This window comes from Nyctibius grandis, chromosome 1, assembly GCF_013368605.1.
Source record: "Nyctibius grandis isolate bNycGra1 chromosome 1, bNycGra1.pri, whole genome shotgun sequence".
Lineage (NCBI taxonomy): Eukaryota > Metazoa > Chordata > Aves > Nyctibiiformes > Nyctibiidae > Nyctibius > Nyctibius grandis.
This window is the reverse complement of record NC_090658.1, coordinates 23,851,539-23,868,553: the sequence shown is the minus strand read 5'-3', so window position 1 is coordinate 23,868,553 and position 17,015 is coordinate 23,851,539. Positions and strand designations below refer to the sequence as shown.

Genomic DNA, 17,015 nt, shown 5'->3' with positions numbered 1-17,015 from the left:
TAGGGTTGGCGGCATGAGCGGCTTGTGCTTCCTATCCCCATTCAGTCCACTTACAGAAACCAACCCATTAATCAAACTATCTGGCATAAAACTGAAATCTCAGCTCAGCAAGAGATCAATAACCATCCTTAAGAAAACAACAAAAAAAGCAACAACAAAGACCCCACCACTGAACAAGGCTTTAGTGGGCAAAAGTATCCAGGCATGACATTAGTAATTACTTTAACAAAAACCAAAACTCAGAACCATACTCACCTGACAGGCACCTATAACAGAATTTAATATTAGCTTCCTGTCAAAAAGTAACATTTAAGTTCATTAAAAATACACTGCCATTCTGCTTTTTAGATACAGAGGCCATCTGGCCCCTATTCACCATAATTGCTATTATAGTCCCAAAAATAATATTTATATAGTGCTGTAAATTCACAGACAGACACCCATTCCCACTCCCAAAGAGCCTTCTGTTGATAAACTCATGTTTTAGCACTGTGCAGGAATTAGGGTCTCGCCCCCTAAAAAATGAGTGTGGCAAGATTATACATGCATTCCAGTGCTTTGTGTAAAGTCTGAAAGGAGGAGAGAGAGAGGTCACTTGGCAGGCAGAAAATGGGAAACTGCAACAAGCACAGGGGAGACGAGCTTGAATGAGGCTGTGAAGCTGAGTGATGGGAATGGATTCAAAAGGGAGCAGTAAAGAGAAAGGACAGGAGGTCAGCGGAGAATACTAAACTTATCTTGCATAGGACACCCAATGGCTGTTTGATGAGAATGACTTTGGTGACTGTAGACCTGGATTAGATTCAAATGGAGTCCCCAGTGGTACAAGGCTCTATATTATATTACCAATTCCCATGAGTCATATGGCTTGCTCTTGCTTTTTTTTTAAAAAGAGGCCCTGTTTATTAAAGTTACACAACGCTTGTTAAATTTCCCTATGAAATATAAGCATATGACATAACACTTATCAACCAATTTGAATCCAAGACCTTATCTGTGGAGGGGAGTGGGGCAGGGGGATGAGATGGGGGGGTGGGGAATGGCCTTTCTAATTACCAGCTGAAGAATTCCTGTATCTGTAGCTGTTGGGCATGACCCTGGGGATTTTAGGAAGCTGCCCTATGACTTTATCAACAAAGAGAGTTATCTTGGAGTCGTTTGATACATCCGCTTAAGAATGTTGGTTAAATGTGAATTAAAATCTAGTCAAATCCAATTAAGTGTTTTTAAACAGATATCTAATTTGAAAAACAGCTGTACATATTACCCAACAAATTTCTGCCTCCTCCTTCTCCATTTTTATTCCCTACTTATATATGAAAAAGCATCTGTAGCTTACCAAAACCTTGTTTTTAAAGTACATTCAGTGCAGTCTCACACAACATGGCACAAAGGGAAGAACGTCCCACATATTATATCTTCCTATCAAATTATACTTAATAAGGTGAAGGTTTGTGGGGGTTTCTGTTTTGTTTATTTGTTTTTACAAATCAGCAAACACACTGTCAATGGTGTTTTTCTACAGTGCCTGATTAGCTTAATCTTATTCTCACAACTGAAATGCAAGACTTACAGAAAAACATCATAGGGAAAAGCATAAATATAAAGCATATGTAAAAATATATATAAAGAAACAGCATATGGAGCATTTATACAATCTCATTTGAGGCATCCACCTTTAGGCTTTGTCATGTGGTTAGCTATTCTCTTAGGACTGCAGGTGCACAAACTGAAAAGGTTACCACTTCCAGACTGCTACCCACCACCACCTTTCTGTCAGAGGGTACCATCTTTTAAATCTGCCAACCTGCATAATTCCATTGTGTGGGTTAGGAAAGACCAGCTAATTAATCAGCTTAAAATCAACCACCTTCTGTTGACTGACACATGCCAGTAGTGGCACAAAAGTGGACCAGAGGAAAGCTGTCTTCTGTGAACAGTTGCAGCCCGAGGATGGTACATGTCTATGCCTTAGATGTTCTGGAGGTTTCATGGTCTATAGAGCACATTCATGCTCCTCACTAGGTTAGATGCCTGAAGTCAGACATAGTAAATATCCCTCAAAAGACCTAATTCCACATGTGTTTCACTCATCAAAAAAAGACCTATGGAATCAGTGAAAACTGGATCGTGTACAAGGAAATCTCCAAGGATAAAATACACCATATATTTCCAAAGAGGTAATTAATTTATCTGTAGAAAAAAATTATCTATTGAACCAGGCACTCTGGTCAAGTCAATCTAGAGTGTGCAGTTAGGCATGTTCAGACATAACCCTATCAGTGTTTTTACTTCTGGTCCAAAAATTTATCCAAGGGCAGAGTTATGTTAACTTCATGTTGCACATGGAATTAGGGAGAAAATATTACAGAAAAAATGTAATGAAATAAACTCCTTTGCTGTAACCTTCACTAATTCAAAACAACAGTTGCCTGACAACATATTAAGACCTCACAGACACCAGATAAACCTTTCACGGCTACCCCGCATCCTAACTTGCAAGGATTCTTTCATTCTTGTCAGAGTTCCATCAGGGTTTAAAGTTATGTTTCTGTGGCTGCCGAAAGCATCCAGGAGACACTGAAGTGGCCTTGGTTACAGCAAGGATGGCATAAATAGAAGAGCTGAAGCCTCTCTCTCTCTCACCATTCTCATTCAGTTCTATTACTAAGTACTTCAAAATCATCAAAGTTGTGCAACAATCCATTTCAGCCTTTCTGCTCTAATTAGGCAATTCTACATGTCTGTCTTGATAGGTGGGGCTTACTGAAGCACTTAATCAGTTTCTGGAGGGGCATCGTAGTGCCAATCCAAATGCTTATTTAAACAGAGCTGTAGTGCCAAAGCCAGCATATTCTGCAGCAGCATGGAAACAACAGAATCTGTGAGACACAGATTGCCTCACACACTTCTTTTTTTTTTTTTTTTAGCAGCCTTCAATGTGAAGGAGCACTTGTCCTGTATTCATCCTGTGTAAGCTTAACAAGTCTAGAGATTAAAACGCGGGAAGCATTTTATATTATTGGGCTTTCCTGGCAAATAAAACAATTACAGCAATTCCAGTACAAGCCCTTCCTGAAACTGTGCTAACGAGGTTTTGAATCTTAAAAACTGCATTTAAATCAAATGATTCATTTGCAAACCCATCACATACAGCACACACGTAGTAGGTGTGGGTCATTTCATTGAAATTAGAAAGCAAATGTCTCTATACATGAGAGGTCACCAGTTGTTGTAAGTTAAAATCTTTTCACTGTTAGGCATAATTAAAATACTCTAACAGTGGTTTCAGTAATTTAAACATTGCAGTATTGTTGTAATATTTTTCTAGGCTTCAAGAGTTCACAATTGTTTGGTCCAATCAAATCTGGGAACACTGGAGAAGTTATCACCCATCAAGGTAATTACTTTCAAGTTGAAATAATTACTCCATCAATGTTAATGGTCTTTCAACTTCAATAAAGCACTCACCTGCCGATAATCACAGCTAACCTCTTGCTCTCATGCAATTCCCTCTCTATTTAGCAGGTTATATTACAGCCGTTAGAGTGGTCACTTGTCCTGAACAGCTGCTGAATTTCACTTTGATCGGCTGTGAACCATAAAAAAATTAGTCATCTGTGTATGATTTCCCCCTAACCCATAAGCCCTTGCAGAGCTAAGGATATGATCTTTTGGCTGTATTAGGGCACTGCTGAGCAGCCATCTTGTTTCTGGTTGTGGCTACTTTCCACTCAGTAATAGCACCACAGTAGCCTAATTAACTTTTGCCCTCCACTGCCGTTTACAGCTTTCACTCTTTGCTAAGCAGCACATCTTCTGAATTTACAGCATGTGCAGGAATTCCTCCATTTACTCTCATCTTGTTTTCTTAGAGTGCAGTCCATTTCCCAGGCATCTGAAATAGGCATGTATTAAAAGTTCCACTGGTCCCTGTCTCTGGCATATTTTTTCTTATTCTTGCGGCTATGATCTTCATTCCTTCTTCTATAAGGAAGTTGTCACGTACAGTTCTGTATACTGTGTTATAGAATAATGTTATGTGCGAGGAAGGTAATATCTATGTGGTATCTCATCTCTAATGCTGCCAAATATTCACTGGTCTATATGAGGAAACAGAAATGAAGTATCACACACGGATGTATTAAGTGTTTCTGAATGTGATGAATAGAAAGGAACTAATCTTGGATGCAAGGTTCTAGATATCTGTAAAACCCTTCGTAGTAGGCATGTGTATATGGCAGTACTGGCTACTTAAGATTATTCCTGATATATTTTATATGGAGTTTTTCAGCAAGTAGACTTTATTTATTATTTTTACTCTGGTTATACATTTGATATAAAAATTACTGTCTGGTTATAACAACATAATCATGCAAGCCAAAGCCTTATCCTCCTACCAAAGTCTCTATTATTATTGCTATTCTGCAATATGTCTACAGATTTCCCTACCACAGATGAAGAATCTGCCAAGAGGAGCTTGGCCGGTGTAGTTATATACCATCTCCCCAAATAATGTAAGGTAAGCCAACATATGTTCTCAACCATTAGCATAGCTGCATCCAAACCAAAGACTTTGCTGGTGCAGTGATATCAGCTAAGAGACATGTTTATTTTTTACAACCCAAGCTGACATAGCTATGCCAAAAAAAGCCCTGTAGGATAAATTTGGCCTGAGCGCCTCATACTACAAAACACTATGTGAGTAGTCCTGTGCTTCTAGGTATGCACAGGTGTAGGATTTCCCAGGAATAAGGCCTATAATGCTCACACCTATCTCTTTCATCCTGTACAAGCACATTGTACTTTTAGTTGTACATTGTACTTAGCTCCTGCTGAGCTGGACTTGACATACTGCGGCCTTGACTCTACACAGTAGTAATGGGGGTCACTGCCCAATGCAGGCAGAGTTTTTCTTTATAATCCTCACCTCTGGATGCTTTTCCTTCTCCAAGCACATTCTAACAGCTACACATTCTTACATTTTTTACTCATCTTTTTGGCTTTGAATTCTCCAGCTCGTGATAAACAACCAAATACTTGATACAATTGTCATGGGAGAAAGAGCATTACACACCCACATAATGACCTACCAAGGAACAGTCCAAACTTACCTACAGTTTTAACTCACAGCAACATTTGGAATACAACAGTTAAAGAGCTCTGATGCTTCGATGCCATTTGTCAGCTTTATATATGTCCTGGCTTTATAATGAAATCAGCTCTGGGTCCTATGTTCACAAGCTTAAGCCCTAAGTTCACAAGAGTAAGAAGTTTGCTTTGACAATCTAGTCACTTTATGGAGATTTCTGTAAATGAGAGCTTACTGTCAATCCATTCCCCTATAAACACATCTGTCTCATGTTAATGCTGTCAACAAGACACTAGATATCGTTCTTGCTTTAGAGGGTTAAAATGAACTGGGAAGACATTGCAGGAGACAAATGTACTGCTGTAACCAGTCTTGACTTGACTTTGCTCTACAAATAAACCAGAATGTCAGTTTAACTTGCTGTCACCTAACATCTGTCACTACACTCCTGGCCAAACAAGCTAGGGAAATGGGTGACACTCCTCTTTAACAGCAAAGCATCAAAATGGCTCACATGTAGCTTCACTTGCTTCTAATGGTGCCAGGAGGTCCTCCTTTCATTTGAGCGGCAGCAGCTTTTGCTCTCAGAACTGAGTTCTCATTTTTATCTCCATAGGCAGCGTAAAATTTCAAGGGGTCAGCAATAACCTTAAGGTACTGGGCAGCCATACCTTCGACACATTAATTCAAAAGCAGATTAATGCTCCTTAACTGGGGAGTGAATAGCTGCATTTTGGGAAGGTAGAGTGGGTAAGTCTGTCAAATGGCTTGACAACCCAGAAGATGCTTCTCATTTGGCTCTGTAAATGGATGGAAGTGAAGCTGTCAAATTAGAACAGTCTACGGGGACTTAGCAAGAGGTTAACTCGTATCCTGCAGTGTCACAAGCATTGTATTTCTACTTTAGGTTTTGGTCAAGCTTTATGTCCTGTGGCAGGCAACCAGGGTGCAACCAACAAGAACAAGGGTGGGATCGGCTACCGTGATTCTAGCACTGCTTTTTTTTTTTTTCTGGAATAATCTAATGGGATAAGAATGGAGTCTAACAGATTAAATCAAGGACCGAACTCATTGCTCGCTTAATACTTTAAGTCTTGCTTGGAACATGGAAGCTTGTGTGAGAGAATGACTAATGGTGTATCCCATGAGGGAGCTCCAATAGAGATGCTTTAGGAGATTAAATGATTTAGCCTAGTACCCCTGAAAGCTATATTTTAAAGGGGCAGAAGTTTAATCATTGGAATGCTAGTTCCTTCAATAAAATTACATTTTAATTAAAGTGTCTCATTCACAAAGCTACAGTTAAGGGTATATCAGCAATTTCATGATAAAATTCTATTCTTAAGGGGTTATAACTTTGAAAGTTGTGTCCAGGTTTTTGCCTGCTAGGATAATTGACCCGACCTCCTGAAGATATCTTTGATAACAGGACTCCGTGTGCTTTATGTCAATAACTTTGATTCAAAGCTTTAGCTTTTCTGCTATATTCAGAAGAGGTAGGATTCAGATCTCAGCTCCTTGGTATAAATCAGCAACAACTCTATTGAGTTAATGTAGTTGCAACAGCTTAAAGTGAGTGCAACTGATGGAAGAGCTGTGCAGAAAGATTTCTCCCCAAAGGGTAGTATAATATTTAAAAATAAAAAAGGGTAGCAAAAATAATAATCAATAAATGTTCACAACAAAGGATAGTAGAAAAAACATGCAAGTCAGCTTCACTGCAATGCTAGTAGAACAGCTATATATACGCTGCCAGAATGTCATTTTGATTCAGGATAGTGTTTGGGGAAAATAAAGGATTTTGGAGCCAGGAAAATACTAATTCAGTAAATAATAGCTTGTTAATTTAAAAGGCTTTAACTGATGCTGTTAAAGAAACACACTGTGGCAACATTATTTAAAAGACCGTTTGGTAGGTTTTATTACTCACAATACAACCATCTTGGACATTTTCTGTTGATGTTGGCATGCTTAGAAGACATTTCAATGCCTGACTGGCCAGGACAATTCCAATGCTCAGCAACACATTGCATGCTGCTGAAGCAGAGTATTAGGAGAAGCTCTGTCATTTCACTGGTTTTGAAATCTTAGGTGTCCCATTACAGTTATGATTGGGGTTATTTTCTTTAAAACAAGTTAAGCTAAGTACCAAAATGCTACTGAAGTTCAATAACTTTAAAATCCCAATCTACTTTTTAAAACCTAGCATACCGTACAGTGGGAACGCAACTACTTCAGAAGCCAAAAGTATATATTCCTATCATTCAGTCAGGACTTGTTTTCTTTTTCAGAAAAAGATGTGTTACAAACTTCCTCCAGGAAGCTAGACGCAAAACTGCTTTGGAACCATATGATCACACGAGTATGTAAGATTACTGAGCTGGAAACTTCTTCCACCTTGTCATGTCGAGATTTGTCTGAGAGAGTTACTTAAAGGTTACTATTGGGTACTCCAAAGAAAGCTCTTTAGGATCCTACTTGAATGTTGAACAGATACTTTATAATTGGAGTAATTAAGAATTTAGGGGATTTCTGGTGTTGTTCAATACAAACATGGTCTATGAATATCATTTAGGGAAAAATCTAGGTTTATGAAATTCAGGTGGCACTGCTGAGGAAACCCAACTTTCTTACAACCTTCTTAAACTTTTCTAAAACTTATTTTCAGAAGACAGTGAAGTACAGCAGCTATCCTAATATACAGCAGGTCAGTTCAACTATCTATAAGCTGTCTTTCTACAGAAAGACAGAATGTAATATATAGGTAGGAGGAACAGTGGTAACTGCACAAACCATAACCACTTCTGTCACTGATTTACGTAACATTGTTAGTCAGTTCACGCAGCAACGAACGGCACAGACTCCAAATCATGTCAGCAAGCAGAGACAGAGACATTTATTCTGTGGCGCACCCACCTTTCATACACACCTTCAGTACCTTCCCAACCAATCAGGCCTTCCCATCCCACATGTGCAAACAGGCCATCAAAACCAGCTGGACCCTTTCAGCCAAGCTCCGTACAGACTTCAGGGTAAACACTAACTCAGCTTCTCTTAATCTATTTCTCCCAAGGTCATCCTCCCACCAGGGTAATCAGCTCCTAGGTGCTTTCCATCCAAGCTCCGTTTTAACTCTTGTAATGCCACAAGTTCACAAAACAACCTGCCCTTTCCTAAGTCTATCCCTCCACATACTGAATAGAAACATAATATTTATAGGCACTCATGTCTGGAAAGTCCCTTGAAGGGAAAGACATGCTAGCAGTGCAAACTAACATTCTGATAGAAGCACGTACAATGAAAGTAAAAGTAGATCTGCTTTTATTACTGATGAATTATGAGGGGAACATGCAAATGTGTTGCATATATGAACTATGAAATTACCAATGAATTCAATCACTTTGTGATTCCAACTGAATTACAAAACTAGAATTATATACAAGGAGGACTGATTTTTGTTGTTCTTTGTGCAGATCCTCTGAAAGTATTTTGACACTCAGACAAAAAGCTCAGGACAGTATTTTCAGAGCAAGGCTGACAAAGTTAGATGCAGGCGTTTAATTCCTCTAGGCATGATCCATCTATGCTTTCAAATAATCTACTTGCCTCTACCAAGAATTAGATATTAATGTGAAATGTTTCAGTCTGCATTGGGCCAAACATAAAATTTAAACCAACAAGACTACTGGCAATTGGAAACCCCACTTTTCCAATCAGTGTTAAATGGGATTTCAAAATACCACAGAGATCAAAGCAGAGTAAAAACAACTTAAAACTGGTTTTGTTGTCCAGTTCTTACCATTACGGTTAGTGCTGTAACAGCTGGGATGCTAAATGTTGGATCGCTGCGTTTTTCTTGATAGACTACTCGATACAGAGATATAACACCATTGGGAGAGACAGGCTGGGTCCAGTTCAACCGCACTGAGTATGCACTTGTTGCTTGTGCCCAAGGGGCTCCCATGCCCCATGGGGAAGCCTCCAGAGTCTGGGTTGAAGCCCACAGGCTGTCCACTGACCCCACAGCATTTTGAGCTCTGACACGATATTCGTAGAGAGTAAAAGGCTGTAGAGCATCAGATGCATCAATAAATTCCAACGCTCCTTCAGCCCAGATGAACAAAAGCAGCTCTTCTTGACTGCCCACAGGACGTCTGAAATTAAATCAAAGGCAACGTGTTTAAAATTGAAAATAACTTTAACAGTCCTATGGCAGTAGATCCTGAAGTTCCAAGTTCAACCTGTACCTCAGAAAAGTACAGAACTTATTTCTATACATTACACACACACAAGGAACTGCCTATCTATCTTTGCGTCTGAAAAGCATTTTCCTGAACTTGTGTTAGGTGTTGAGTAGTGAAGAAGAGATTTTTGAGGCAATCATTTAATTATTCTCCTTTATCTAGAAGAATACTACAAAATATGTCAAACAAGGGTGCTGTCACAGTCTGTAGTAGCAGAATAGCAATACAACAGCATATTGTCCTTTTAGGACAGAACACATCAGTTATGAGAATTTCAGAATTTAGAATGTGAAATTTTAAATCCATATGTAGTTGCTATGTAATGACTTGAATTGCAATACAGGTGCAGGTTTTCAACATTTCTGAAAATCAAACTATTTATGGAGGTACTCACCTCAGGATCCCTCATTTATGGAAAACTTATGACCAATTTACTTGAGAAAAATGTTACCTAGTGAACAAGGGATAAATATTCTATCATGCTCTCAAAACCAGAGTCGTGCACTTTTAAATTCTGGTTTGCTCACAATAACTATCCCATTTGTGCTTGCGAATGGAATAAGTAATCCCTGGTGCATAAACTTAGCAGAATTTGCAGCTCCACCACAAAAACTCATTAAAATATCACAAGTAGTGCTTTCTGTAATAAACTACATATTTTTTCCCATGCTGTTTTTTGTTTAAAAATGCAAACTTAAGATATATGAAGACAATTCACTGTATAGGCTTTTGGCACATTGGGTTTTTATTTTTGTACATATATATATATCTGTATGTATACACACACATATATATACACGTATATATAGCATTCCTACAACAGATCTGCTTGTGTTGGCACTGGTGATATTCTGAGTATCAGAGGAGATTACAGATGATCCTCAGCCCCTTCCTAATGTGGTCCCTTCTACTATATAATTTACAACAGTTGTAATAAGACAAGCACTCATCTTCAAAACAGAGTTATCAAATAAATTCTTTCACTTGGCATAAAAATGTTTGTGTGAAATTAAGTTGGTTACATTTAAACACTGTGATAAATCTCAATGACGGTTGTGTTGTACTGCACATGAATTTAAGTATTTCCCCTACTCTTCACAGGAACCTTAGCCTTTGCAAAACAGAAAAGCACTTTCACCCTTCACGCCAACAACAAAAAACAAATTACATTATCTGCCACTTTTATTGCAAGTAGGGCAAATTTGCGGAAGGAAAATTCGTTTGTCTGACTACTGGGTGTCATCACCACTACACACACAGAGAAGCTGAAGAACATTTATTTGGCAAGAGAAAATCTGTATTTCACAGAATTCTGTCAGATTTTATTTTGTTACGTCAGCCCCAGGAATTACTTTAAAAATACAAAATGCAAGAATTCGTTAAAACTGATAATCTTAGCTCTTTGTAATAATATATACCCAGGTATTTACATGCAAATATGAAGAATATAATGAATACATGTATGTACACAGCTGTTTATTTATCCTTTGTGTATATGCATATATAAGGCATGCATGAATGCGTTATTTTCTTACATGAAGCTAAAGAATTTTTGCTAAACTCTGAGATAAGCAGGCTATATGGACTCTGTTTAGTTTAAAAGGGTTAAAGCATTATTTTAAAAAAAGAAGAGTTTTCAGGTACAATGTCTCCAGTGTAGTGAAATAGGCAAATTATAAGGTGTGTTGGTACTGAGAATTGGTTGGCAGAACTGGGTGAAGAATGGCAGGTAGAACAGGCAGGAAAGATTCCCTAGCAATGCTCTCTCTTGCAACAAAATGTCTGGAAGAGTCAGGGGACAAAATTTCGCATTGACCCCCAAATCCCATCAGCTATTTTAAATACACTTCCCCATGCTCTATTGTAATGGCAAATGAAGCCTTATGCAGAACTCTCCCTTAGATGCTCTTCACTGACTTAATGCAAGACACAATTGGAAGGTGAATCACTGCTATGTCTTTCTCCTGCACATAAAAATGCAGTCTTTTCTCTGTATACTCAAAAACATGCCTAAAATGTCTCTGTAGGTAAGTGAAAAGAGAGTATATTTTAGTTCAATAAAGTCACATTTAATATGTCTTGTCTGACCAAGCAGTATGGCACTTAAATGAATACACAAATTTATGTTTTATAAATTTTTGAAACTCTGTGATAACAGTTTTTTCACACTGAAAGATCAAATATGCCACCAACTGTAAGCTCATCCATAAGCAAAGCTGTACAATGTAGTCTGGTTAAGTATTTAGATCTTAATACTGCTGAATATTTAATGAATGAAACTTATGGTTAGGTAAATGGTTCCATCTGTAGTGCTAAAAAAAACCCAGAATATCTTCATGTATGAATAAACTTTGAACAGAGTAGTTCAACAGTCTGTAATCATCTCAGTCGTCTTAAGATTTAAGATTCAACTGCTCATTTAACTGGAAGTGTTTCTTATGTACAATGAGCTGCAAAGGAGAATAACATTTCCAAGAGCTGTACGCTGTCTCTTAATCTGCATAGTCTGATTTGCTGCTTACATTCATTTTAAAGATGCCCAGATACAGTTATTTTTATAAGGGCAAATTCTCCCTGCCCCACTGCCAATCTGAGCCAGATAACATAAAAAGGAGAATATAATCTTCTTTGTGACAGATAACTATAAAGCTGTATGCAGAGGACTGTAGCAACACTAACTGCAACACTCACCCCTCAGCTTTCTTAAGTGGAAGGAGACTCAGGGAGTCCCTGAGGTCTTGCAGGTCAACCCAGAATTATTCTTCACATGTTTACCTTTCACCATGCAACAAAAGCACGTTTTAGCAGTGCCTGCTGTTTTCCTTACCAGAGTGGTAGTGAGTGATTGGGGAATCACACTCTCAAATGTGGGGCAAAAACACAACATCAACAATGCTCCCCGTCTATAGTTTCACATTCAATTAAACAAAGCAGCGTCACTTACCATTTGGTTTCAACAAATCTAAACTAATGTAGTTTGTAAATTTTTTCTTCTTTTTTTTTTTGTTTTACAAAAACGTGAACAAAAGGAATTTGAGATTATTGCATGTAATATGCTAGTTTACATTAGGTACTATATCAATTACAGGTATGAATAATACCCTTCAGGAGTTCTCATACTCAATGACATATCCATCCATAAGGATTCTTATATTAAACCATCTACTAATATATGTGTCTTGGAAGCTGTCTTTGGTGCAGCTCATGGTTAAGCGTATAAGGGTAAGCAATGAATTAATCATAGTCAGTCTAGAAGCTTCTATACTATAAGTTGCAACAGTCAACAGCCACTGAGATATGTCCTCTGTCTTAAATTGCCTGTTGATTTTTCTGCTACATTTTCACCATCAGGATCGCTCAGCTAATGAGAGCGACATTACAATCTCACATATTTATACTAAATAATATAATCTTACTGAACATGACATAGACACTTTGACAGAAATTCAGACACTCCCTTAAGTGAGATATGAGCCAAATACTTATAATTTTACAGGCAATATGTCTTGAAGAGTCATTTCATGTGGATCCTACACAGTGCATGCTGGTGGTCAACAGAGAGCAGTTCCATTAGCTGATGTGACCTATATCTTATTAAAATACAGCAAGAAATACATCACCTATTTCCATAATATTATTTTTCCAGACTAGCAATTTCTGTGGTTGTCACAGGGATGTTATGTAATGATGAATGGGAAGAGAAGTAGATTGGGTGATTGTCTCATGAACCAGATTTTTTCTCATTCACAATCTCTTCTAAGTTGTTGTCCTTGCTAGAAAAGTTCAAAAGCCTCAGATCTCTGTTTAAAATGCTATATGAATAAAAAATAAAATGTCACCATCTCTTTTCTCATAAGCTAAGATTTTAATTTTTTGGTTTCTAACAAAATGGCTGCAAACTTGCAAGTGTTTTTGTGATTCTAGAGGAAAGCACAAGTCCTGCCATTTTAATGCAAAGATCTGCACACACACTAGCTCCCCAAGCATTCCAGGTTTTGAGTTAAATGAATTTATTTTGGTGGTGATGCAGTAAGGAAGAGGCACATGATGAAGAAGAAATTACATGCCATAACCTCCCATAGAAATACTGCAGTCTTGCTGCTATAACAATGTAAGGCTATGTGTGGCTACAAAATGAAAAAGAACTATGTGCTTACATCCTATTTCTGATTTTTTTTGCAGCTATCTGAGAAAGATTTGATATTGTTGTTGTCTAAGCACATTTAAACTTCAGCTGAAATAACTGCCAAGTGATTCATGCCTATGTAGGTGAATATAACGATTGTATCTGGAGCCCCAGTGCGCCATTTTCATTTCACTTTAAATAAAAAACAAAATGTATCTATGTCAGTCAGTGCCCTTCTGCTGTACTCAGAGGTATCAAACAGGCTACAATTATGATTGTGAAGTGATTGTGTCACATTGGAGGAAGGTTTATTGCTTTTGAGTCTGCTAGGCAGTAACACATTCTGTTTCATATTACTCTTTATATCATTGTTTGGCTGTGACTAGAATAATCAAATGCCATCAAATGCTGTCAAATTCAATTTACAGTATTTTTCATTGAAGCAGGCTTTCTACATTATATTTCCTGTTTTCCCTTTCTATGGCTGCCATGGAATAGCAGCAGTAATCATCAGCTTTATTTACAAAACCAACAGAGTGAAGACATGTCTTGGGCTATAACATACACACTATTCCTCTTTATACAGGGGAAGGACCTGGTTTTTTTTGATGAGACAATTAAAAAAAAGGCAAACAAAAGGATATTTCAATAGAGAAGGAATTTTTAGAGACTACTAATGTGTTTAAGGCAAAAGGGAGCTTATATTAATTATCATTGCTGATTCCAAAAGGTAATTCGATTCCCTTTCATCTCAGTCACAGCTCTAATATAATAAAATGTCCCAAACTCTTTGTGGGAGGTTCAGCCCAGCATGTGTTTGCCACACATATTTAGAGTTGGGAAAACGAGGAACTTCAGAGTTTAAATTCTTCTCCAACACATGGCTTGAGTTTTATATTGTCTGATTTTCTGAAGCTATTCAAGAAGGTCCCTTCAGCAAGCTTTTTTAAAAGGGTCAATGGGCACAGCAACCGTCAGTGCTCTGCTACTTCGATACTTCCCGAAACACAGCTATCGATGTAGAAAAATCCTCATGCAGAGCTTATGAAGCTCTTCATAGGGAGCAAGGACGTGTCAGTGAACTACCTAGACAGGGCAGCTGAATATAAACACCAAGGAACCTAAATAGGTGTAATTTAATTGGAAGATTGTATAAAATGAAGCTGCACTGTAATCACACTCCAGATTACTTACTTACAAACAGGAACACAGTTTATCTTGGAAAATTGATCTCTGCTAGGAACCTAGATATCTTTTTTTGCTTTTAAAAATCTCAGAAATGGTGAATTACTCCTTTTTCCATTCCAAAAATTCTCAATTGTCTATCAGAGAGCACTGAAGAAGGTACCTAGTGGTCTGGGTAAACATAGTGAGAGTATCCACCTTACAATTTTTGTCTCACCCTTTGAATTTTTTAAAATATATTTTCCCCTGCTTTTTGTCATTTGTAGATCAGAAATATGATTCTTGTCTCAGCTCTTATTCTCAACTTGTCCATCCATTGATCAGCATCTTACCTTAGCCTTTGAAAGGTAATATATATTTTACCATACTTTTCTACACTTTTTTCACCTCCTAGTGTATCAAGGAATAAAGAAATGAACAGTTTAATAAGCCTAAGAATCTGAGGTGATAAAAGCATTTACCTGTGAATAAAGTAGTTAGTAATGATGCCATTTGGTTTCACAGGTGGTGCCCATTTCACTTCTATGAGCGCAGATCCCATTGCTTTAACAATAGGTGGGTTCAATTCTCTAGGAGGTGCTTCAGCAGTTCTTGAACATGTTCGACCACCCACTCCACACCCACCTACAAAACCAGAAGTTTGCTTAGTGATTAGAGTTTCTTCCTCAACAAAAAAGGTAATTTTTAAAATTCAAAATGCAAGAAAAAAATTACATCCTTTCCAAATGAACTATACAATGCCTACATTTACTGGATGAAAGCAGCAAATCATCCAAGAAAGCAAAAACCAAGAGAACACATCATGATTTGTGATAAAACAAAAAATAAAATAAAATATTCAATGGTTAAGGATACTTTTCCATGTTAAATTATTTAAATGTCCTTTCAAACACTCTCTGTCTAGTCACAATTGTTACTTTGCCCACACAAAACTCTTCGGGATCCCATAATGGTCTTCATAATGTGCAAAAATGTCCCCAGGCCAGTGAGATAAGTATCAGTGCAAGAGGCTTAAGACAATGAGAATTTTTGAGAGAAATCTAAGGAGTAGCCAATTTCGACATCACTGATGTGTGATGGCAGTGCCAGAATTCCCATATGTCTTCCATAAGCATAAACTTCTCTTTGAGACGGAGCTCAGGATGGACCATTTCTAAGTAAGCTATCAGAAATAACAGATAATACAGTGAAAGCAAATGAAAGTCAAGTAAAGCTGCTCCTGATGAAATGGTGCCTCATTTCACCATTAAATACTCATGTAAATTACTGCAGCCACACTGATGAATTACTCCTGATTTTCACCAGTGCAGGTGAGAATAGAATCGGTTCCAAGGTGTCATTTTAGAAAGACTTATTTTAATAGGATTTTGAAAATTTCCTTTAAAGTCAAGGAATTTTGTAATATTTGGGCTCTTCTCTCCTGTCTTTATGATCACCACTTCTTGTTGAACAGTTACAGAACTGATGTTGTTCTGTATGCACGTTTTCAAAAATTGTTAAGCTATTTGTGAAGAGCTTTTGATGAAATGGCACATATTACCTAAAATACATTTTTAAAATCTCCATTTTAAATATTAATAATATAACATGGAGAAATATTTAATGATTCATTCAGTGCTAAGCTTATTTTTTTACTAGATAAACATTTGACTCCAATGTAGAATTAGGATTTTATCTGTTTTGGTGAGTCGAATCTATTTGGAAAATCTCCATTCCCTTTCAGTCACGGAGTTGAGTCTTTTAAAATCATCTTACCATTCTGGCATGCTTGTATTCTTATCTCATACAAGGTGTAGGGATCTAGGCCATCGACAAAAGCAAAATGTGCATGACCTGCTGGCTTCACCAGTAGAGTGGGACTGCTTGCATTTAGTAAAATGTTGTATTCCAAAGTCATATTGGCAATGAATATCCCTGTTGTGAAACAGAGAAGACCCAGTGATTTTCTGAAATACTAACAACAGTGCAGGACAACTTCAAAGAGGCATTCATCATATGCAATTTTAAATGTAAGCCCCCTCTGGACGTTTTGCCTACTGCCTCTTTAGGAAACTAAAACTATTCAAATATAAACTGAAACAGATCCATCTGCAGATCACAACTGGAAGACAGACATTACAGTTCTTAGTTAAAAATCAAAATTCACTTCAGTCAATGCCTGCGTTGCAATTGCTACTTCTGGGAAGAGGAGTGACCTTATGACTGGGAACCAGGCAGCTTTTATTTCTTTATTTTGGAGAGGCAACAGCTACTAAGCACTGCTGTTTGAATACAGAGTCATATGATCAAAGAAGTGAATTGCCACCATTCAGCAAATTATCCCTTGTTAGCCCAGCAGCAGTAACTGAGTGTAGTTTCTTAGCCTGCT

At 37.6% G+C, this 17,015-nt stretch overlaps 1 protein-coding gene across 1 annotated transcript in view; it reads right to left on the bottom strand.

Moving 5' to 3' along the window:
* Positions 1-17,015, bottom strand: part of USH2A (usherin) — a 419,339-nt gene that overhangs the window by 45,076 nt on the left and 357,248 nt on the right. The window contains exons 58-60 of the mRNA XM_068406084.1: positions 16,403-16,561; positions 15,109-15,271; positions 8,892-9,246 (exon numbers count right to left, since the gene is read on the bottom strand). Coding sequence (XP_068262185.1) covers positions 8,892-9,246; positions 15,109-15,271; positions 16,403-16,561 — 677 coding nt within the window. The remainder of the gene's footprint in view (positions 1-8,891; positions 9,247-15,108; positions 15,272-16,402; positions 16,562-17,015) is intronic.